The 25,309-nt window shown below is 43.6% G+C and overlaps 1 protein-coding gene across 1 annotated transcript in view; it reads left to right on the top strand.

Annotated features, from left to right (window-relative positions):
* The window catches only part of PRKCE (protein kinase C epsilon), a 311,931-nt gene that overhangs the window by 202,339 nt on the left and 84,283 nt on the right, over positions 1–25,309 (top strand). Inside the window, exons 3-7 of the mRNA XM_083494361.1 lie at positions 13,668–13,827; positions 15,957–15,991; positions 17,237–17,322; positions 18,996–19,125; positions 23,145–23,287. Coding sequence (XP_083350487.1) covers positions 13,668–13,827; positions 15,957–15,991; positions 17,237–17,322; positions 18,996–19,125; positions 23,145–23,287 — 554 coding nt within the window. The remainder of the gene's footprint in view (positions 1–13,667; positions 13,828–15,956; positions 15,992–17,236; positions 17,323–18,995; positions 19,126–23,144; positions 23,288–25,309) is intronic.

Here is a 25,309-nt window from a genome sequence, read left to right on the forward strand (position 1 = left end):
AATTAAAGGGTAATGAACTCAGGCCCAAGTCACACTCCCTACTGCAAAATGTGGGGTTTCCCACAATGTCCTCCATGTAGTGTTGCACCAGGGCATTGTGGGAAATTTAAACAGCTCCCCATTTGGGACCACTCTTTGGAGGGGCTCATGGCAGGCATCACCAGTGGGCCCTGACAAAACATTGTGGTCCACTACTGATGCCCATGGATGCGTTGCAACAATGCCGTGCCATTAATGTACACTCCAATGGCACAATGTGGTTGTATCCCCTCCAGCATTTCATGGATGAAAATATGTACCTCCTGTGTTCTTGCTCAAATCCACTTCTTGAGCTTCTTCATAATTCCACCCCCCCAAAAAAACTGAAGATGAATATGGAAATTGTGGTTGTACAAATCATAATTGCTTATCAAACCACATTTTGATCCTAGTTTGATAACAATTGTGTGCACAAAGTATTTGGACAAAACAGGAACCTATGGCTTGATGCAAACCACAGTCAGAAGTTTTGTGCGCGAAGGATTAGAGGAAGAGGAAGGTGTGCAGCTCATGGGCTTTCGTCATTGCATCTGAATCAGGCCGCCTTTTATATGTAAATAACACAGTATTCTGAGATCCGGTGATGGTTGAGGTCTGTATATTTAGGTCAGACTTCAGGTGCGTTGTCAGAGGAGAGGGCCCAGCAATTCATCTCATTCCTTTGCTTTCCATGGGACCTAGTCAAGGCAACATTTTGGTGAATTGTTTCTGTTAGTAAAACTTTCAGAAAAAGGTGACATGAGAGAGTCCTGTTGGATCAGGCCAATGGTCCATCTATGTAGTTCCAGCATCCAGTTTTCATGGGGGCCATCTAGATGCCTGTCAGAAACCGTCACAAGAACCCTTCCTGTGGTTTCCAGAAACTGGTATTCGAAAACATTCCTGTCTCTGAGCACAGCCACCGTCACTTTCTATTGCATCTCAGCTTCTAATCATGGCAATTTGCCAGAAGTCAGTGACAATCTGTCGTAACAAAATGTTGAAATATAATATTAGCTTCTTTGTGGAAAGGTGTTTATATATCTAAATATACACACACACACGCATTGTTGTTGTTTAGTCGTGTCCGCCTCTTCGTGACCCCATGGACCAGAGCACGCCAGGCACTCCTGTCTTCCCCTGCCTCCCGCAGTTTGGTCAAACTCATGCTGGTAGCTTCGAGAACACTATCCAACCATCTCGTCCTCTGTCGTCCCCTTCTCCTTGGGGTCTTTTCCAGGGAGTCTTCTCTTCTCATGAGGTGGCCAAAGTATTGGAGTCTCATCTTCAGGATCTGTCCTTCCAGTGAGCACTCAGGGCTGATTTCCTTCAGAATGGATAGGTTTGATCTTCTTGCAGTCCATGGGACTCTCAAGAGTCTTCTCCAGCACCATAATTCAAAAGCATCAATTCTTTGGCGATCAGCCTTCTTTATGGTCCAGCTCTCACTTCTATACATCACTACTGGGAAAACCATACACACACATACAGTCCTTTACAAAAAATTTCTAGCAATAGCCATGGATGCACAAACCAGTACAATATATATTTTATTTTTCCTCTACCAGAAAGGAACTTTTAATGCTTTTTTTGCATTTTAAGCATTGAATTATTTCAACTTATTCTTTATTCTGTGAGCCACCTAGAGAACGTACATTGATGAGCAGCCGTACAAATCCAGTAAATAAACAAATGCTGCTCTTGAAAAGTATATTATTCCTTGAAGAAAGGTTCAAAGTAACTTTTCTCCCACGTACCTTTGATTGATTCCTCCGCAGAGCTTTCACATACTTTGTGCAAAAGTCAACCCTCGGTGAATACTGTTGGGAAATTGGCTTTTAAGGTCTCCTTACCTTCATAATTAAAAAGAAAAACATTTGATACTGTTTTAATTGCCAGGCTAGAGTGACCCCCAGTGGTGTGCAAGAATAATTTTGATGGCTGACCTGGAGGGAGATGAATCACTTATGTGGGCCTGAAGTAACAATTGTACGATTTGATTCCAGTATGAACGGTTCGCTATAAATAATCGTAATTTTTGTGTGTGTGCCCATGGGGCTCATTCGTTTGCATAAGTAGAGTTAGGAACACATTTTTAGCAACACTTTAAAAAAAAGGTGTGAAAAACTGCCTGATCTGAACTTTTGGGGGGAAACATTAACAGACTTTTACCATGTTAGAGCTCTTTCATATTCTCCAACTGTAGCATTTAAATATTAGTACCTATTTAATAATCCCGTTGCCCAGCCTGCTTTCTGGTAATGCTCATTTTACTTTCAACACACAATCCTCTTTCTCATCTCTTCTTCAGAGATGCTGGTTATCCCTGACTCAGTTCTTTCTCCACATCTCCTACCTACTGCCTGACAGTAGGATTTTGTAGATGTTCTGGAATATTGTTGCGTCTTTTATAGGATACTAGGAAGAGTCTAATGATCAAAGACACCAAATCCCATGTCCCTTTTTGGATGGTTGCACATTTTTTCCACACAGAATGGCTTAGGTCCTCTTAGCGTACTCACAAGGAGCACGGGCCGAAACACAGGTTGTCGAGCATCCATTACTTTTGTGTTGGTAGCTTTACACTTAGGGTGCAATCCAACCCAAACCTCGCACCTGCAACTCCCATTCCTTTGAATGGGAGAGATTTTGAGCACTTGATCAAACCTCTCCCTGTCGCAGGGTGGATAAAAATCAATGATTTATTTATTTAAAAAATGGATTTTTAAAATTTAAATCGGATTTTTAAAATAAAATGCTTTTATAGCAAAAATCTTTCTAAATATAGTTTTCTATTTAAGTTACATTATAGTCCAAAGGCTGTTCATCAGGAAATAAGGATTTAAGTTTTTCATGTGTGCTAAAACTCAGTCTAACATTATTATTATTTTAATCGTTTAATCACATCAGTCAACAAACATGGATAAATATGCTATAATGTTATTGTTTTAGTTAAATAAATTATTTAAATTGTTATTAAGGAAATGATTATTTTTCTCCTTCCAATAAAGTACAGCAGAAAAGTTGTCCAAATATAAACAATAATTTCATAATTACCTGTCTTTGTATTTCTAATAGTATAACCAAATCAGTAATTTTTGATATAACTGTAAAAACTACTCTGAAAATTTATTATGCCAAGAAACCTTCATCTGGTAGTAAATATTAAGATTATTCCAGCAGGAATGAGACTTTCTGTAAAAAAATGATTTAAATCAAGTCTTACTGACTAGTGATTTAAATCATGATTTAAATCAAATCCACCCTGCCCTTTGGTACAAATGGAACTTCAAAGTGCTTGATTCGCCAGGACCATTACTTATGTGTAAATGTAGAATGTACATGAATTCCCTACATACATGAGATATATTTTCATTTCTCTCAGTCTTTGAACAATTAAAAGGTAAAGGTAAAGGGACCCCTGACCATTAGGTCTAGTCGTGGCCGACTCTGGGGTTGGGGCGCTCATCTCGCTTTATTGGCTGAGGGAGCCGGCGTACAGCTTCCGGGTCATGTGGCCAGCATGACTAAGCCGCTTCTGGCGAACCAGAGCAGTGCACGGAAACACCGTTTACCTTCCCGCCGGAGTGGTACCTATTTATCTACTTGCACTTTGACGTGCTTTCGAACTGCTAGGTGGGCAGGAGCTGGGACCAAGCAACGGGAGCTCACCTCGTTGCGGGGATTCGAACCGCCCACCTTCTGATCGGCAAGTCCTAGGCTCTGTGGAAATGAGTTGTAGTTCCCTAGAAAATTGCTTGTATGGTATTTTCATGGACCCTGTCCTTTATGAACCTCTCTATTAAAATTAAGCCAGAAAGGTGAAAACTCATGTTTTTACACTGGAAAGGCCGTAATTAAATGTGACCAAGGTTGCTGGTTGCTTTTTGTCTTGCAAACTTACATGTACCAGTCAAAGCCTCTCTTACTACCTGAGATATCTAGCGTCGGCTTAACATGCACGCATGAATATATATATATATATATATATATATATATATATATATATATATATATGCAGGTTTTGGTGTCTTCGGGTGTCTTCCCGTGTAAGAGTTGGGGTGTCTAGGCGACGTTTCGACGAGGTCTCACTCGTCATCTTCAGGCTGGTGCTTTCGGCTTCTTGTTACTGGAACAGAGCAGGATCTCAGTGTTTGAGTTCCTATAAATACTGTTGAGGGGGTGTGGTGTATAGCCTCCAACGTTCTGGGCAGAGAGGAAGTTCCCAGGTTAGTGTGCCTTTTCTTCTTTTGTTCCTTAATTACTTGAGGGATATCTTGAGTGATTTCTTGAGTGATATTCTGAGTACTACCTAGGTGGGTCATTAAGTGTGGATTAGTTGCTAAAGCTTTCGTGTCTTGACCTCTTGAGCTTGTGAAGAGTTTTTCTGAGAAGATGGCTGTACTGCACTTAGTTGTGCTCTGGCTTGGCTTCATGTATAGGGGCGAGCTGTGGTTTTGTGCCCTGTGCCAGCCAGATCTGTGTAGGGATTGCAGGGGGGTGCAGCATCCGGAGGTGCCACTATGGTTTGGCTACTGGATGGTGTCTGTAATTTATCTGTGGAGAGGGTCTGGGTTTGGGTCTGGTGTGGTTGATTGGTGATGGCGTTCTGTGTGCCTCTGGTTCTGGTGTCGGTTTTTGTGGGGAGTCGAAGCTAGCCTAACCAAAATCAACCCAGATGAAGCCAATAAAATCAGACTTGAAGTCACCAACATCCTCTGCTCCAGCAAACCACCCAGAAGCAATTTACACAAAGAAGAACAGAAAGCACTCACCAACCTGAGGAAAGACAACAACATAATCATTCTCCCAGCAGACAAAGGCAATGCCACTGTTGTGATGAACACATTGGACTACCAAGCAAAACTATCAAATCTACTCCAAGACCCTACCTACCAACCTATAAAAACAGATCCCACCACCTATCTGGAAAAAACCACCAAATCCAAAATAAAAGCCTCTCCTATCAGTGAAGAAATCCAGCTAAGAATCATCCCCAGAGAAAAATCATCCAGATGCCCCAAACTCTACGGTCTCCCCAAGATACACAAAGAAGGAACACCACTCAGACCAATAGTCAGCTCCATAGGCTCACCTCTACAAAATCTCGCTAAATTTCTCGCTAAGCAACTTCAGCCCTATGCAGAATCCATCGCTTCACACGTTACTAACTCCTTCCAGTTCATAGAAACAATAAAGAAGCAAAACCTACATCCCGATGACCTACTTGTGAGCTTCGATGTTGTATCTCTCTTCACACAAGTGCCCATTAATGAAGCCTTGACAGCCATTCAAAACAAATACAATCCCCCCGAATACATCCTGGACCTGACCAACCACTGCCTAACCAACACGTACTTCATCCACAATGGACAAAGATACAAACAGATAGAAGGAGCACCTATGGGATCACCCCTCTCACCGGTCATCGCAAATTTGTACATGGAACACTTTGAAACCAATGCTTTAGACAAGTCAGAACACAAACCCAAACTTTGGCTCAGATATGTTGACGACACCTTTGTAATTTGGCCACACGGGAAAGAAAAACTAGATAGCTTCCTCACACATCTCAACAGCCTACACCCCAAAATACAATTCACTATGGAAATAGAAGCCAACAACCAACTTCCCTTCCTTGACGTCCTAATCTACAAAAAACCTGATGGCTCCCTAGGACACACTATCTACCGGAAAAAAACACACACCAACCGCTACTTACATGCACAATCACACCACCACCCTGCACAAATAAACTCCGTAGCCAAGACTCTCATCTCCAGAACCAAACGCCTGGCTGACAAAGACCACTTGACAACTGAGTTACAGAATCTCTCAAATGTGTTAATCGCCAATGGATACCAGCAAAACAGGGTTACGAAGCTAATCCAAAAAGAAACACCCCCCAAAAACCAAGACACAGAAGAAAACAATGGCATGGCCCTCCTTCCTTATATCAAGGGCACTACAGATAAAATTAGCAAAATCCTCCATAAACACAATATCAAAACAGCCTTTTGCACCAACCAAAAAATAGCCAATATCCTCAGAAACCCCAAAGATAAAATCCAGTTGGAAAACCAAGGGGTCTATGAAATACCCTGCAAAGTCTGCCCAGCCACGTACATTGGACAAACAAACAGACGAATAAATGCACGTATCGCAGAACACAAGAATGCCGTCAAAAAAGAAGAAAAAACTTCCTCTCTTTTCCAACACATGAAAGAAACAGGACACGAAATTAATTTTGCAGATTCCAAATTGCTCTTTAACATGGAACATCACCACAAGAGAATAATCATGGAAGCCATCGAGATAGAGAAACACCCTCACAACATGAACAAGCGTGACGACACGTCCCGCCTGCCAGACATCTGGAAATTAGCCCTCCCCACAAAAACCGACACCAGAACCAGAGGCACACAGAACGCCATCACCAATCAACCACACCAGACCCAAACCCAGACCCTCTCCACAGATAAATTACAGACACCATCCAGTAGCCAAACCATAGTGGCACCTCCGGATGCTGCACCCCCCTGCAATCCCTACACAGATCTGGCTGGCACAGGGCACAAAACCACAGCTCGCCCCTATACACGAAGCCAAGCCAGAGCACAACTAAGTGCAGTACAGCCATCTTCTCAGAAAAACTCTTCACAAGCTCAAGAGGTCAAGACACGAAAGCTTTAGCAACTAATCCACACTTAATGACCCACCTAGGTGGTACTCAGAATATCACTCAAGAAATCACTCAAGATATCCCTCAAGTAATTAAGGAACAAAAGAAGAAAAGGCACACTAACCTGGGAACTTCCTCTCTGCCCAGAACGTTGGAGGCTATACACCACACCCCCTCAACAGTATTTATAGGAACTCAAACACTGAGATCCTGCTCTGTTCCAGTAACAAGAAGCCGAAAGCACCAGCCTGAAGATGACGAGTGAGACCTCGTCGAAACGTCGCCTAGACACCCCAACTCTTACACGGGAAGACACCCGAAGACACCAAAACCTGCATTCCTGTACCCGTGAAAATCTACGAAAGCATATATATATATATATATATATATATATATATATATATATATATATATATATTGGGGGGGGGGACATTCAACACATTTAATCTGCAGTCTCCAAGCAAAGCTCTCTCCTCCCCCCCCCATGCTTTGGCAACTGATAATTAGCTGGCTAAACTTCTAAATCCCCTCATTTGTGCTTAGCTAGTTAATCTAGATTTCAGCTAATGCATTTTGGCACTTCTCTGCTGGATCAAACCTTCTCACTAAATTTCTTCCTAAATTCCATTGGGCATGCACAATAAATTAAGTTAAGTAATGATTTCTCATTACTTGATTGATTTTGCTGTGCTAAAAGGGACTATTTTAGAGTTCCAGGAAGCTGAAGTTGGGAGAAAATATATATATATATATGAATGTGCATTTCTGAGGTTATTTAATATAAAAATGATACTGCACGTTATTTCCAAGGCTGACTTTTAAAAACCCTGGGAACGCAGTTGGAGGAGATCGTAATTTATCTCTATGCGGACATTTTGAAACTGCCACTCATTCATCTATCTCAATATTGTCCAAGACCAGCTGCAACCCTCCAGGGTCCCAGGCAGTGGGAGAAGAGCTTGTGTGGCACAATGCTTAGTCTGTTGGACTCAGACCGGGGAGACCAGGGTTCTTAGTCCTTTTGCTCAGCCACACGGACTGACCTTGGACCAGTCACTGTCTGTCAGCCTAACCTACCTCACAGTGTTGTTGTGAGGATGAAATGGGGAGAACCATGTGTTCCACCTGGAGCTCCAAACAGGAAAAGGTGGGATTAATTTTCCAACAAGGGGTTGCTGGAAACTGAACTTGGAGTCCTCGTGTGCTCTAGCACTGAGTTAGCACTTCAGAGTGGGCTGTAGTTTTTCTGTCATCTCTCTCTCTCTCTCTCTCTCATATATCTCTCTCTCTATCTAGCATCTATCTACCATCTACCAGCTATCTATCTAGCTATCTATCTATCTGTCATCTATCTGTCATCTATCTATCTATCTATCTATCTATCTATCTATCTATCATCTATCTATCTATCTATCTATCCATCTATCCATCTATCCATCTAGCTCTATCATCTATCTATCTATCTATCTATCTATCTATCTATCTATCTATCTATCTATCTATCATCTATCTATCTATCTATCTATCTATCTATCTATCTATCTATCATCTATCTATCTATCATCTATCTATCTATCTATCTATCTATCATCTATCTATCTATCTATCTATCTATCTATCTATCTATCTATCCATCTGTCCATCTATCCATCTATCCATCTATCTATCATTTGTTTGTTTTGCATACTGACCTTCATCCATAGATCTCAGAGCAGTTCACAACATAAGAATGGAAGATTTTTAGAAAACCACAAAATACATCCAAAGTGGGCTGAGATTTTTCTATCATCTATCTACCTACCTACCTACCACCTATCATCTAGCTATTATCTCTCTCTCTCTCTCTCTCTCTCTCTCTCTCTCTCTCTCTCTCATCATCTGTATCTATCTATTTATTTATCCATCCATCCATCCATCTATCTATCTACCATCCATCTATCATTTATTTATTTATTTATTTATTTATTTTGCATAATGACCTTCATCCATGGATCTCAGAGCGGTTCACAACATAAGAATGCGAGATTTTTAGAAAACCACAAAATACACAATAAAAAAGCAAGAACAAAGATTACTACAACCCCCACCTCCCTGTGGGAATGGGGGCATCCAAAATACTACGCAAAGGGTTTTAGTGCTGTGATGTTATACGCCCGAGACAGTTTTTGTTTTCATTTGGTCCAGTTATCAGCTGTTGCGTGCATTTTAACTGTTCGAGCAGCAAGTGCGCTGCGTTATGCTGCTGCTGGCCTCAGAGCCGGTCTGTAAATATTAGTCAGTCCCTCATACAAATTCATGTAAATATGTTTCAGTAATGTAAGTATTACCTGCCTGTCTTGTGCATTCAATCCGACAAGAGCAAGCACACCAAGTAAATCTTATCTCTTGTTTTTATACTTTTAAAAGAAAGAGTCTTGTGTAGTTTCCCCCCATTATGCTACAGTCCAAGAGTGTCCCTGCAGACGGCAATAAGGCGGTAACATTGGGGAAGCGTCGCAGAACAACGAATAAAGCAAAATGATATGTGGATGGCCCAGTGTAAATCCGCCAATGATGCGCTGCTAAAAAAGCCAATGCAATTCTGGGCTGCATCAATAGGAATATAGCATCTAGATCAAGGGAAGTAATAGTGCCACTGTATTCTGCTCTGGTCAGACCTCACCTGGAGTACTGTGTCCAGTTCTGGGCACCACAGTTCAAGAAGGACACTGACAAACTGGAACGTGTCCAAAGGAGGGCAACCAAAATGGTCAAAGGCCTGGAAACGATGCCTTATGAGGAACGGCTAAGGGAGCTGGGCATGTTTAGCCTGGAGAAGAGGAGGTTAAGGGGTGATATGATAGCCATGTTCAAATATATAAAAGGATGTCACATAGAGGAGGGAGAAAGGTTGTTTTCTGCTGCTCCAGAGAAGCGGACACGGAGCAATGGATCCAAACTACAAGAAAGAAGATTCCACCTAAACATTAGGAAGAACTTCCTGACAGTAAGAGCTGTTTGACAGTGGAATTTGCTGCCAAGGAGTGTGGTGGAGTCTCCTACTTTGGAGGTCTTTAAGCAGAGGCTTGACAACCATATGTCAGGAGTGCTCTGATGGTGTTTCCTGCTTGGCAGGGGGTTGGACTCGATGGCCCTTGTGGTCTCTTCCAACTCTATGATTCTATGATTCTATGAAACCAATGACATGTTGCAGAATACACACATTTAAAGAAATGCTCCTGTCGCACTTCCCTCGCACAATAGTGAGCATGGGCATAAGTGAGCAAGACTCCGACAACTCATGTGTAGGAGAAGCTAACTATATGAACCATCCCTTAGGGATTATGTTTGCAGGAAAGGGTTCTGCCAAATGTCTGGTATAAAGCAATTGCCCGTAATTTTCTCTGTAATGGAGACAAATGTTGGATGAGTCAGAATCATGTTTTTTTGTGTGTGTTGGTATCAATGAGACATGCCTGGAACAATTCTGGGCAAGGATCCTGCTGGGCTGGGCTAGGATCAGCATGCTTGGGATATGTGAGCAGGCTTACAGAAATGGACTTGGCCCTTTGCAGGATTAGGCATGTACAGGATATTGAGGATGAAATAAGGGAGAAGACGTTAGCGGTTGGACTCTGTCCAATCTGGATTCCAGCCTTGGTTTTAAGTGGAGAATTATTTGATCACCTTGGTAGGTGACCTTCGCCAGGGAGTATCTATCCCTGGTCCTGCTGGACCTCTCAGGAGCTTTCAGTAACATTGGTCGTGGTGAATTTCTGGTATGTCTGTCTGGGATGGAAATTTGGGGCATCATCTTTAGAGAACTGCAGAATTCAAGCCATCAAGAATTCAAGCTTTCTGCTTTGGGGGCCTCTAGGCTGTAACTTGCCATGTTCATGAATTGTAATCATCCTCATCTCTCTGCTTTTTTAACTTCCCTTAGCCTGCTCTTATTATATGATACTTAATTATTTTCATTATTTTATACATAGTGGGTTGTATATAAGTTAATATATACAACGAAATTTCTGAAGTGGTTGGTTATTTCCTTGTGAAAGCTTTGTAATCAAAAGCTTATTCATAATTAGTCTTAAGGAGCCGCCAAATGAAATTCTCTTTCTTGCTATATTTATTGTTTTTCACATGTTCTAGTAATTTTGCAAGCCCTTTGAATTTATAAAGAAAAGTGTGGTATAATAATAATAATAATAGAATAAGTGGCCCTCTCTTTGGAGTTGAGGCTATTAGTATTATGAATATTAATAACATTACTTAAACGCTAAACTACACATTTGATTTTTTTAAAAAATACAATGGCTAGGTAACTTAAAGTCCTCCTTGTATTTCTCCACAAGCCCTTGATGCTACGCAGCTGCAGAAAATAAGATCTTTTTAGGCCCCACAGCAGTGCATTTGTAGGCCAAAGAGAGCAGCCTTATTGAGTTTCCAGGCAATTGAATCAGAGTTCGCTTATTTATTTATTTTGCTGATTTCTAAATCAGATATCAGGAGCATATGGTATCATAATAATAAAAATAACAATAAATCTCTGTTAGTGCCCCAGCAAGTTGAATTCATTAAGGTCCATGTCACCATTATCAGATGTTGCTTCACAACCCAGTGAGTGTATCAGGATACCAACCCTCTGGTCTTGTCCCCTTGGATGTCTCCCTGATATTGATAGTGGTTGGTTCATATCCTTTCTCCCCCCCCCCCCCAAGCAAAAAAGGATGTGGGTGGACAGTGAGTGTCTCTCACTCAGTGCAATGTAACACAGCTGGAAGCCTCAGCACACGGACTGTGTGGCTTCCCTTTGATGGTGGCGGCGTCGCAGCTGGAAGCCAAAAGTTGTGTGTGTGATCTCTCTGCCTGTTGCAGTCCCCCTCAGCGTTTGGTTTAGCACAATAGCTGAAGAACAAGGAAGAGACCACAGCATCCCAGTTTTCGGGGAAAATGGCAGAAGGAGAAACAGTGCGGAAAGAAAGAAAACAAATGGGATCATCGCTGGCCCTTGTATATATCATCCTGCTTGCTCCTTGAGAAAATATGCTGAGTGTTTGGCAATTGAAATTAAATACGCCGATGGAACTGCTCGTTTCCTCGCCTTGAGAATCAATTTGTATCTGATGCAGACAGTGTGCTGACACTCCAAACTGCTTCAATTTGCATTAGAAAAACCCTGCAGTTTCATTAAGAAAGGAGGTGTAATAAGATTTAGTTGCTTGCAGCCAATTTCTGTGGGCTGCTGGAAGTGAACAGTGGGGCAGAGAGCAGGAATCTAGGCTTGATCTACGAGGGTAAGAAGCCACCTTTGTCCCCTTCTGGCTTAGCAAAGCATGTTCTCCTTTATGGAGAGCGCGTGTTACGGTGGGGTCTAACAAGACACCCCCTCTAGGTTAATGGGTGGAACCGTTTGGGTGGCCATGACTGTGATTGGGCCAAGTTGGGTTGTTGGGGAGACTTTGATGTTACCATTTAGAGGGTTGGCCCAAAGGTTATATATTCTTTAAAAAAAAAAAAAATTATTAGAGGTTTGAAAGTTACAGAAAGGTTATATATTCTTGGCACACAGCTTTTTTGGCCTCTTGCTTCGCCTACCCTCCCTAATTTAGGGCTGTTTGACATTGCTATGCCTGTCATGGGGTCGTCTGCTTTTAGGGCAGGGGCCTGGTAGGAATTTTGTCCATTTGGCAGATTGGCTGGTGCCATTTGGTTTTTGCCTACTGGGTAGCAAATTGCCACAACTTGTAAAGTTGCGGTTAGACATTGGTTAAAATTTGGTTGGTGGTGGGGTAAGGACTGGCTGTGCCTGCCCCTCCAGTGCTGCTGCTGCTGCAAGGGAATTCCGTTAAAGGAATCCAGGGGTTTGCCATACATTTGTCCGTATCCCTGGCAAGGGGCTAGGGCCATCCAACCCCCTGGGAGCATGTGGGGAGGGGTGACGGTATGGTGCCCAGCCCCATTCTCTCCCCAATATTGTTTTCCCTTACTGGCTTTCGCTGGAATCCGGAAGTCAGTTCTGTCCCAGGGTGGGGACAGATAGTCGGAACCAATGCCTAAGCAACCGCTCGCATTATATATTCTAATAAAATTGTGGCCACAATTATGTCAAAAACCTTAAACAAAAAATCTGAGTGAATTGCAATTTATTCAGGGGGTGGCTTGGGGACCTCGACACGCAACAGTGTCTGAGGAGGGGGTGGCACGTCAGATGCGCCCCCCTCCCCCGCAGCTGTGATCTTGCCACTTGCTGGAACTAGATAACCAAGGCATTCCGGAAGCATCCGTGGTTTGGGCCAGAGATAAACTTTGGGAAAGTGGGACACTTCTTGCCTCATATATTGTAAACCGCCTGGTGATCCTTGTATGAAAAGCGGTGTAGAAATTTAATAAATAAAATAAATAACGCCAGCCAAGTATGATGAACCAGGCAAAACCTTGGGGTGGTTTGACGCAGAACTGGAAAGAAAACACCCAACGAAAGAAGAATGGATTTTAAAGCTAATGGGCTACGGTGGAACTTGCGAAACTAACAGGAAAAGAAAACCAAAAAACCCCCAACATGACAGAGTATACATGCCCTTTTGGGGAATATTGGGGGGGGGGCGATAATTGGGTGAAATTGCGAGCAGGATTTGAAATCTGAGCAGCGGTAGAAGATTGATAATGAAATAGAGGAAAATGTCTTAGGTGAAATGTTTATTAGAACACAGAATTTAAAAGGGGATAGGATTAAGAACAGCATAGAGGGAAATGCAGGATGTCAAAGTTTAAAGAGAAATGTGTAACAAATTTGGAGTCTGAAATATACATGTAAAGATTTTTAAGTTTAATTAAAAAAAAAAAAGTCTCCAGGGGGAAATAGAAAGAATTGTGGTGGTTTGCAGCCACGGTGCAATGTGGAAATCAACCTGCATTCTCTTGATTCTCTCACCAGCTTTCATATCTGAGATGTTATTTCTCTTCCTCTCTCTTTTGTTCTCTCTAGCACCCAAAGACAATGAGGAACGAGTGTTTAGAGAGCGGATGCGGCCCCGGAAGCGCCAGGGGGCAGTGCGACGCAGGGTCCACCAGGTTAACGGGCACAAGTTTATGGCCACCTACCTTAGACAACCAACATATTGTTCACACTGCCGAGACTTTATATGGTAAGTATTTTGTGAGGTGTCATTGCTGGGCATCGGCTAGCTCAGGGGAAGACCAAATTAGGCCCAGAATGGGTCCCTGTTTGGCCTACAAGGATTCCCCCCCCCAACCAGACCCCGCTGCCCTACACCTGGTTTCATATGTGGTACCAGGTGTGGTACAGGCAGAGCTGCAGGCACACAGAAATGATTAGAAGCTTAAAAATGCACTTCTGGTTGGCCCTCATCAAGCCAGTCAGTTGATCAGCTGTCCCAAGTGGAGCTTTCTGAAAGGTAAAGGACACCCGGACGGTTAAGTCCAGTCAAATTTGACTATGGGGTGCAGCGCTCATTTCCACTTTCGGGCCAAGGGAGCCGGCGTTTGTCCATAGACCGCTTTCCAGGTCATGTGGCCAGCCTGACTAAACCGCTACTGGCGCAGCGGGACATCGTGATGGAAGGCAGAGCGCATGGAAACGCTGTTTACCTTCCCACCGCAATGGTACCTATTTATCTACTTCCACTGGTGTGCTTTCGATCTGCTAGGTTGGCAGGAGCTGGGACAGAGCAACGGGATCTCACCCTGTCACGGGGATCCAAACCACCGACCTTACAATCAGCAAGCTTAAGAGGCTCAGTGGTTTACACCACAGTGCCACCTGTGTACCTACTTGCTGAAAGTGCCAAGCTTACATGCTTGTTAGAGCTTTCATGCTAGGATTGGCTGTGCTACAGGGTTCCCAGTTTGGGGAACTCCATATTGCAACTGATCCCTGCTAAAGCAGGCTTGCATTAAGCACCCATCGGTGCCAACAGGAAGTGCTGGTGGGGTTGGCACTGACATCAAGCCCTCAAGCAGGGCTTGCTACAAACACAAATCTTCCTTTGCATTCAATAGTTTTTGGTAAAGCAAAAAATAACTTTGGGGCAATTGGCATCAGTGCTATGCCAGGTAATTGACAGGTAATTGACCCCAGTTACCACTCAAAATGGCCTATGGGTGCAGGTGGCGGGAGGTAAGGATCCAGCCCACCCACCAGATCCCGTTCTCCACCTTTGGGCTAGCTTGATGTGTTGCATGATAGCATGTGGGTTGCTTCAATTACTGTAAATCCATTCTTTTTGTCGAAAAGAAGGTAACTATTGTTGTGGTTGCTGCAGCTATTTGATAATATAGAACCAAACTCTTTGCATTCTTTCTGCACACCTTCTTTGTAGTAATCCCTATTGATTACTCCGAGTAGGCATGCGTAGGAATGGGCTGTAAGATTTTTAAGTTGTTGACTCATTCAGACGAGGGATTGGTCAAGTGCACTGAATTTTACCCAGCCCCAGATAGCGATGAGAAGGCTGGTTGTCTGAATCATACTAATGTGTGTGTGTTTGCATACATGGCAGATAGAGGGGTCTTTTTTCAGATCTGTAACACTAAAACTGCAGAAGGTAATGTTCAGCTGGCCCTACATCTATCAATAATGTCTCTTATGGCAGGGAAAAGCTCCACAGCCACGGTGTCTCTGATCTTTGCAGGACTAAAATAGAGGAAGAAGCCTTTCAAGCTTTCTTCTTCTCAGTTTCAACCATTTCAGCAGGGCTGGCTAACCTGTGGTCCACAGATGTTGCTGTATTACAGCTCCTATATAATCCCCGACGGTTGTCCATGCCAGCTGGGGCTGATGGGAACTGGAGTCCAGCAACATCTGGAAGGCCCAAGATTAGCCTGAATTAAGGACTCAGAGGCACCAGATCTGCAAGACCTTTCAGGGCTTTGGAGCATGTGTGGCTGTGCAGATAACACACAATACTTTCTTTCATGTAAGAGAGAGAGAGAAAGAGAGAGTGTCAGGGTTGCGGAGGAATTGGTTCCTAAGGAGCCTTAAGAACTATCTATTTTCATTTTTGGCATGGGATTTTTGGCAAAGTATATGCTTGGTGACATTTCCAAAAATGATGGAGGGGGAAACAAAGGGAAGAATTCCATCTGTAGAGCCAAGAGAGGAATCTCCTTAAATAAGTTGGGTTGCAGCCAGTACATTCATCCCTGGTCATTGGCTGTGTCTCTCTCTCTTGACCATGTCAATGTTGCGATGTGAAAATATATGTCCATTCCCGATTCCTAATCCATGCTCTGTGTGTTTGTTTTTCATCTCCAGGGGAGTAATAGGAAAGCAAGGGTACCAATGTCAAGGTAAGGAAAATTTGACATACAAATATAAGATCTGTGGTGTAAGTTATAAGGAGCTAGCATCTTTGCCATTCATTGGTTCTTGGAACAAGATCAATGATCAGTAATATAAAAGACAGCAGGATCAATCAATCAGCCAATCAAACAAACAAACAAACAAACAAACAAGTAACATTCAGCTCAGAGTTATATCATTTAAACGAATAAAGAGCCCCTGATTATGCAAAAGCAAGTTAAAAGAAATTGAAAAATTGTCCAGTAGCACCTTAGAGACCAACTAAGTTTATTCTGGGTATAAGCTTTCATGTGCATGCACACTTCTTCAGATACTCTAGTGTGCATGCACATGAAAGTTTATACCCAGAACAAACTTAGATGGTCTCTAAGGTGCTACTGGACAATTTATTATTATTATTATTATTATTTATTTCAGCTGTGTTAGACCAACACAGCTACCTAGCTGAATTTAAAAGAAATTGGTCCTTAATGCTTGCTTATAGGTGAATAGGCATTGGGCTATACAAACCTCAATGAGAAAAGAGTTTCACAAGTGTGGGGCCACCACTGAAAAGACCCTCCCTCTCTTAGCCATCAGTTTAATGGACATCAGTGGCAGGCACAGGAGCACAGCAGTGGGGATGTAGTGTGGGGAAGTTGACATGAGTGCAGGCCCCAAGCTGTTTAGGGCCTTCAAGATAAAAAACGAGCGCTTTGTGTCGTGAATTCGCAGGATCTCTTTTGTGTGCCATGAGGGCCCCACGATTCTCTTGATAGCAGCATTGGAACAGCATGCAATGGGTTGCATTCAGCAGAGTTGTCCCGTTTGGGCAAGGACCTCTGTTTGCACAGCAGAAGTTGTCGTCCCTTTCATCCCCCAGCAAATCCTCCCCCCTCCAGTGTCCCCAGTCTTCTCCGAAGAGTTGGTAGGGGAAAACCCGGAAGAGATTTCAGGAGCAGAAGTGGAGAGGAGAAGGAGGGGAAGTTCCACTAGATGCAAACAAGACAACTTGTTCCCCCAACCCTGTCCCAATTCAGCTCAGCTACCATAACCCTAGACCACCCTCTTCAGTTAAGAAGTATATTGCTTAGGTTTTTCAGATCCTCTGGGACTGGTGGGTAGGAATGGGAAGCAACCCTCCAGAATTTCCCTTTTCCTTTTTCATTTTCAGTTACCTAACCCCTTCTGGACGAAATAATAAAACTGCCTTTGTGAAAACTCAAACTTGATACGGTTTCTCTTGTTTACAGTTTGCACTTGCGTAGTCCATAAGCGATGCCATGAGCTTATAATAACGAAATGCGCTGGGTTGAAGAAGCAGGAAGCCCACGATGAGGTAAATATTTATGGAACAAATGCTCCAGATAAAAGGGAGTTGTGCTGTTTTGTGGAATTTTTTTCCATATATATAAAGTCAGGCCAAGTCACTGTCACCTCCCCTGTTTGTTAAAAGAGAGGGGGAAGGAGATGGATCCCGACTGCAGCCTTCTAGTCTCTCTTTAGTTCACCATTTACTTTTTTGCATGACTGAGAACCGCTGTGCACAATTTCCCTGGGAACTATTACCACTGTTTGTTTTTCAAAGAGGGCCAACTCTGAATTCTGAGAATGGAACTGGATACTGGCCACCCAAAGCGGTGGCCCTGTCTTCAGAGCCTGCTCAAGAAATTCTGCCGCCTGAGGCAAAAGACAAGATGGCTGCCCCATTAACACTCCACATACAGAAGCCAACCAGACTGGCAGCTGAATCCCATTTCAGCGTTGGTGATGTGTCTTTGTCCTCTGCCGTCGGTGGTTCTGCAAGGTTCCTGTGCACAGCTTCTCAACCGAAGCAGTTTGCATTTCCAATTTGGATTGGCAGGGTGAATCTAGACTCAGGGTAGAGCTGACAGTGTCCAGAATCTTTTCCTCTCTCGCCCTCTTGCAAAAAATAGAGTGCCGCTGCAGTCTGTTCTGTGGGATGCCCTACCCCATACCTCAGTTTTATTTTAGAGAGCCATTGCATTACCATCTTCTAGCCCCCCCCCCCCCCGGAGCTTACAAGCCAGTGTTTGTGCTTTGAAAAGCCATGACCTCTTGTGCCAGATGTTAATCTACCAACTTGTGCCATGCTTCTATGCCAGCGGGGATATGGAAGTTCCTGTGTAGATTTACATTCTCTGGCTCCAGACTACAGGAAGCTTTAAAGCATTTCTGAATTGGTGCTCTTATTGTTTTAAAGAACTTCTGGGTAGAAGCCAGCGATAAGAAGTGGGTGGGAATATGCCATGTATCTCCATCTGCAAGTGGAACTTTTTAAAACAACCAGAAGATTATTTATCTACCACAAGTGAATCATTGAGGGACAATGTTGATGCTGATTTGCAAACGGCCTTTGGTAGGATCCCGATGTTCCTTGAAAGATGACCAGAGGGTCCTCAGTAAAATTGGCAAGCTGACCCGAACCACTTTGTACTGCTGATATTCCCCTGCAACATGCATAAGAAGCTGCCTAATACAGTCTCAGACTGCCGTTCCACCTAGCCCAATACTGTCTGCTCAGACCAGCAGCAGCTCTCCTGGAGTTCAGGCAGAGCTCTTTCCCCTTGTCTGCTGCCTGATGCTCTTCATTGGGGACCAAAGATACTCAATAGCCTGGGATTTTCCGCATGCAGAGTGTACTCTCTATCACTGCGCAGTTAACCCTCCCGTAAAAGGTACAGCTTATTCCCATCGCAGTATCCTTGATTCACAGAAACAAAGAATTGAAGAGTTGGAAACAAGGGTTATCTAGTCCAATGCAGGAATCCTGCCCACAGCTGTCCTTGGGTGGGCTCAAACCACCAACTTTCTGGCTAACAGCTAGACCCACTGACCCACAGAAGTCCACCATTTTGCCTATGCAGGGGTTAGCACTTGGGGAATTGAGTTGCATATGGAAAATGTAGAAGTACTTTGCAAGGCCTTCACTGGAAAAGACTAGACGTACCAGAGTGGTGGTTTTTGTGTGTTCTTGTGATTTTCTGCCAGGTGGGCTCCCAGCGCTTCAGTGTCAACATGCCTCACAAGTTCAGCATTCACAATTACAAAGTGCCCACCTTCTGTGACCACTGTGGTTCGTTGCTCTGGGGTCTTCTGAGACAAGGTTTACAATGCAAAGGTAGGTTGTGCGTCGTCCTTCGCGCTTGTGCTTAATAATAAAGCAAATAATAAAACGAAGTCTGCTTTGCTTATTATGCAACACAGCGGTTTTATTACTTGTTGTGGAAATTTATTTGGATGCCTATATTTCATGATCATTATTGTCACTTTATACACACGCATTAAAAAAAAATCTAAAAGTGTCTTTAACAGGATAAAATAGGAACCGATAAAATAAACAGAAACCAAGGAAAGTTAAAACTTTTCCCAAAATGCTCATCGAAAAACACAATAACCTATCCTAAGTGCTTTACGTATGCTCCTTAATGAACACGCCATTGGTATTCTTTTAGTATTAGGTGCATAAAGATTTGTACAAATAATAAATTGCTTTCAAATGCACTACCTTACCATAGAAATTCCTGGATTCCCCAATTACATTTCAAAGAGAGTGGGGTAGCCAGAACCCTGGATTTTTCCCCATACGAACTCACACATTTAGTCCTTGAGTGGTTAGCTTCTCATTCTTTGCCATCTCATTTTCGCACCGGGAGCAATTTATCTGCAATAGCAACCTTAAGTGGAGGAAATCAAAACATGTCTGCATCTGAGTTAAAGCCCCCCATTTTTTTAAATATACACACTTGCATGCCTGCAGCAAGCAGAACAAAAACAACCCAGAATAATTCAGAAAGAGAGAACAGGATAAATGGAGTTGGTTGGCAACAGCTGCTGCCAACCCTGTTGGCTTATTCAATTCTTGGCAGATTTGTAGAGATGCCTCCCTGTCTCCTTATGTTCACTTAATTGGATTACTTGGACCCTTTTTTTAACCTTTTAATTTATGATGTTTTGGGAACATGCAGGGTTGTCCTACTGTGGGTGGTCACAGAATTCAAAGTAAGCTCTGAAGTATCTATGGCTGCTGTTTTTAGGGTCTGTTTCTGAAACCAGAGGCGTATTGCTTTCCCTTGTTTTTGGTTTGATCTTGCAACATAAGGTATTCAAGGAGCATCCGACTAAGGCAATGTTTCTGAAACACAACAGCTTTATTTTAAAAAATCACAGCGGTGGTGGGAGATAGATAGGAATGTCAACTTTTTGAAAAGGTTGTCCTATAAGAAAAAAACAAATAAGTGCCCATATTAGGAATTCGTTAGGCCAACAAAAATATCATCAATTTTTTTACAAGCTTTCAAGTTCCCCAGAACACTTCATCATAAATTTTATGGTGGATCGTCTCCCACCTGCCTCTTATCAGGAGTGAGTAGCATCTGGTTGTGGGATTTGTGGAGACGGAGGTTGAGCTGTTATGTGTTTCTTCTTCTCAGGAGTTTGGGGTACAGTAGTGCCCCGCAAGACGAATGCCTCGCAAGACGAAAAACTCGCTAGACGAAAGGGTTTTTCGGTTTTGCGTTGCTTTGCTAGACGAATTTCCCTATGGCCTTGCTTCGCAAGACGAAAACGTCTTGCGCTTTTTTTTAAAAGCTGCTTGAAGAGGCACAGTTGCGACGGACCATGCTTCGCAAGGCGAAAAACATCGCAAGACGAAAAGACTCGCGGAACGAATTATTTTCGTCTTGCGAGGCACCACTGTACAACATGAAAACTGCAAAGCACCTGAAAGTTCATTTCCCACACCCCCATCTTCAAAACGTACTAGATGCAGCCACGTACAGCTTGACTAACACCAGCAGCCTTTTTATCCCCCCCCATCCCCCTTAAGTTTTGCTGTAACACTTAGTCTGGAGAACTCAAACATTTGCACACCATTTTGTGAAGTTTTGGTTGGCCTAGTAAACCTATAGCTCTCATATGGACTTCGGACTGTTAGGAAAGTTTCCTTCCGTGATTTCATTCTCATTCCAGTAGCAGTGGGAATGGAAGGAACAGGGATGGGGAGCCTGTGCCCCTTGCCCCAATAAATTAATCGAATCATAGAATAGCGGCGTTGGAAAGGGACCCCACGGGTCATCTAGTCCAACCCCCTGCAATTCAGGAATCTCAACTAAAGTATCCATGACAGATCCAACCTCTGCTTAATAACCTGCAATGAAGGGGAGTCCTTCTGAGGGAACACCTCTGTCGAACACCTCTTCCCTTCGGAAGGTTCTTCCTGATGTTTAGTCAAAACATCTCCTCTCCTGTAACTTGGATCATTAGTTCGAATCCTATCCTCTGGTGCACGATAGGAGAAATGAACTTGCTCCATCTTCTGTGTGACAGCCCTAATAATAATAATAATAATAATAATAATAATAATAATAATAATAATTTATTATTTATACCCCAACCATCTGGCTGGGTTTCTCCAACTACTCTGGGCGGCTTCCAACAGAATATTAAAATACAATAACCTATTAAACATCAAAAGCTTCCCTAAACAGGGCTGCCTTCAGATGTCTTCTAAAAGTCTGGTAGTTGTTTTTCTCTTTGACATCTGGTGGGAGGGCGTTCCTCAGGGCAGGTGCCACTGCCGAGAAGACCCTCTGCCTGGTTCCCTGTAACTTGGCTTCTCGCAGCGAGGGGACCGCCAGAAGGTCCTTGGCACTGGACTCAGTGTCCGGGCGGAATGATGGGGGTGGAGACGCTCCTTCAGGTATACTGGACTGAGGCTACCATGTCTCGTATTATTGGGCTCCCAACTCCTATCAGCCCTTGCTAGTATAGCTCATGACAAGGGATTATGGGAGTTGTAGCCCAACAATGTTTGGAGGGTCGCAGATCCTTCATCCCTCTGTTAGAATGATCATTAAATGGCTTCAGTGTGATGAAGCGACTAGACCCTTGAGCAACAAACAAAGGACCCAGGTTCAAATCCCTATGGAAGTGCAGTGAATTATTGTTTGGGGGGCGGGCGGTGTTCGTATTTGTATCTCTAAAAGTGTTCAGCATTGAGTTATGCTTACAATTTTGTACACTTTCTTGAGCTTTTTTTCCCTCCACAAGAGGGCACTCGCATATAAGGTATAAGGCTCCAGCAGTCTGTCAACAAATGAGGAGTCTCAATGTTAAGCGGCCCAGTTATTTGCTGCTACCTTTGATACATTTGCAGCCAGAAATCAATGATGTGTTTGGCAGGGGGAACATGTATATTCGTTTATGATTAATGGCCTTAGCTTGGGTCTGTACAATGAAAGGCCTGACGGCTGATTGGATCGTCCTCTGCCGTTGCTCATTGCAACCCCACCTCCCCAAAGGGCTTTTCAGTAGCAAGCTGAGTTATAAGTGATTTATGAACAGGCTGGGTTGAGAAATGTGAGAGATGGAGAGAAGGCGTAATGGAGTAGAGCTGGAAAGGGAGGGATAGGTTGGCCAAGATTTCAGAGCGGCCTGTGTTGTTTCACGGGGACACGGGAGAGTGAACTGTGAGGCACTTCGAAACAAAGTGGGTTATCAGGATCTTCTGAAAATATAATGACAACAAAACACCTTCCCTCCCTCTGGGCACTGCAATTTACCCCTCTCAGAGTTACCATTCCCAACAGCCTTTTACAAAGTACAGTGCTCATATTTCTTTGAGGGAAAGAATGTGCTTTGATATAGTGAGGTGGCTTTTTAGGGTTAATAAAAATGAAAAAGTGGCCCTCAAGAGTGATTTGGGTTGTGCACCACTGTCTCTTGCCTCCTAGATGGTGTAAGGATGTTTTGCTTCATCATTCACAGACAAGATGGCTGCCTGTCCCTTCACAGCCCATTAATCACATCTTTCCTGTCAGGTTTGAAGGAGAGACCTGAGCGAGCAAGCTCCCAGAGGCATTGCTAGCTGGCTGCTGTTGGGAACATACTGCTGGCCTAGATAAACCTTGGCCTAATCTTCAGAAGGCAATTCTCGTGTCCCAGGATATGAAACGATCAGTCATGGATCCAGCTCAGCATTTTCCCCATTGAAATAATTTTCTCGTTTCAAGGAGGGTTGCTGCAGTTCAGCACCCTGATTTCCACATGGTAAAGACAGATGTTGATGTTTACGTATCAAAAAATGATCTAATCCAACTTGGGTTTTCTCTTCCTTTCTTCACCTGTTTTAAACTGCAGTTTGCAAGATGAATGTACATAGACGCTGTGAAACAAATGTGGCCCCCAACTGCGGAGTGGATGCGAGGGGCATAGCTAAAGTACTTGCTGACCTGGGTGTCACTCCGGATAAGATCACTAATAGCGGACAAAGGAGGAAGAAGGTAATCATTCTTGCATATGAACTCACGACTAGTGCTGTGCAGAACATTGTCTTCTGCATTTTTTATAACCATCCTCTGTCAATTAATGAGAAAAGTAATTGCATATGAAAATGATCAAGGGGAGTAAAAATGTTAATGAGGTTTTATTTTTGTTGCATTTAACTTACTTTTGAGTTGGCCAAGGGATTTTATGAGATACTGATTACAGGGTCTTGGTTGATTTATATGGGGAGAGGCGTTCCTTAAAATATATTGCGGTCCCAAGCCATTTAAGTCTTTCTGTGTCTAAACCAGCACATTTAAATGGGCCTGGAAACTACCTGGCAGGCAGTGCAGTCAGGCCAGGGTCAGTGTTATATGCTCAAACCGTCTTGCCCTAGTGAGCAACTGGGCCACCAAATTCTGCACCGGCTGAAGTTTCCAAATCGTCTTCAGAGACAGCCCCATGCACAGCACATTGCAGTAATCTAACCTAGAGGTTACCAGAGCATAGACAACAGAAGCCCTGGTCCAGATAGGTGCGCGGCCACCAGCCCAAGCTGATGGAAGGCACCACTAAGACCACCTGAGCCTCAAGCGACAGCAGTGGATCCAGAAGACAACAATCCCATGACTGCAACCATGGAGCAGGAATTCTAACAGAAGTACCCCCAAGCTGTGTACCCATTCCTCAGAGGGAGTGTTACCCTATCAAGAGAGGGCAACCCCCCACTCATCCACTCTAGGAAACAACCCACTAACAGTGCCTCAGCCTTATCTGGATTGAGCTTCAGTTTGTTGGCTCTCATCCAGTCCCTTACTGAGGCAAGACAACGGTCCAGCACATCCACTGCCACACCTACAGATGTAGAGGAGAAGTAGAGTTGTGTGTCATCAGTATATCGCTGACAGTGTATTCCAAAGCTCTGCATGCAGAAGTTCTCAAGTTCAGTTCAACACAGTAGGGCTGGATGAGAACTGTGCCTGATATCACAGAAGGCTGTTGGCAGTTGGCATAGACAGCACTGACCTAGTTGGGTCAGTGGTTTAGCTTAGTATAAGGCAACTTCCTAGGTTCCCATATGGAGAAAATCAAAAGCAGTTGGGACAAAATAATGGCATCGTCCCTGCTAAACTTGTGCTCTTTGGAGTACACAAACCGAGTGAGCTGGAAGAAGCCCTGGAAGAACTTAGACTGCTTTGACCTCAGTAGTGATGAAGTCAAAAAAGGCTTTTATTATTTTTCAATTGTCAGAAGGAATCGTTCTTGTCAGAAAGCCATGTAAACATCAAAGCTACTACTTTGAAGTCCCCTTGTGAGAACACATGTGAACATAAATATTCTTATCTAGTTGAAAAACTGGCATGAGATCATTGTCTTGCCAGATGTTCCTTTCTACCCCCCGTGATATTACAGTGATGACAAATGGAAACGCACTGAAATAACATTCTCCCAAAAGAGAATTGAATTCAGCAGATGCTCTGCAAAGCCACTTCACAGAAGCTGGTCCCTTCTGCATTGGGTAAAAAATAAATAAACCGCAAACCATCCCTTGGACCTCTTTATGCCAAGAGTCGCACATAACACCAGTGCACTCCTGAATATGTCTGTTCAGAAGGAAGCCCCACAGAGTCCTCCCAAGTATATATGGACAGGATTCCTGTCTTTATCTCCTGCAATCCGTTAACCAGTGTGGTTAACTAGAGAGCTAGTGTGGTGTAGTGGTTAAGAGCGGTGGACTCATAATCTGGTGAACCAGGTTCGTGTCTCCTCTCCTCCACATGCAGCTGCTGGGTGACCTTGGGCCAGTCACACTTCTTTGAAGTCTCTCAGCCGCTCTCACCTCACAGAGTGTTTGTTGTGGGGGAGGAAGGGAAAGGAGAATGTTAGCCGCTTTGAGACTCCTTCGGGTAGTGATAAAGCGGGATATCAAATCCAAATTCTTCTTCTTCTTAACTGCCCACAGTAGTCCTTGGAGAGCCCTCCATTTAGAAGGGATATGCACGGTGCCCATTTCCCAGCAGGGATTGCTGTGTCCCGGT

This window comes from Podarcis liolepis, assembly GCF_965112155.1.
Source record: "Podarcis liolepis genome assembly, chromosome: 3".
NCBI lineage: Eukaryota > Metazoa > Chordata > Lepidosauria > Squamata > Lacertidae > Podarcis > Podarcis liolepis.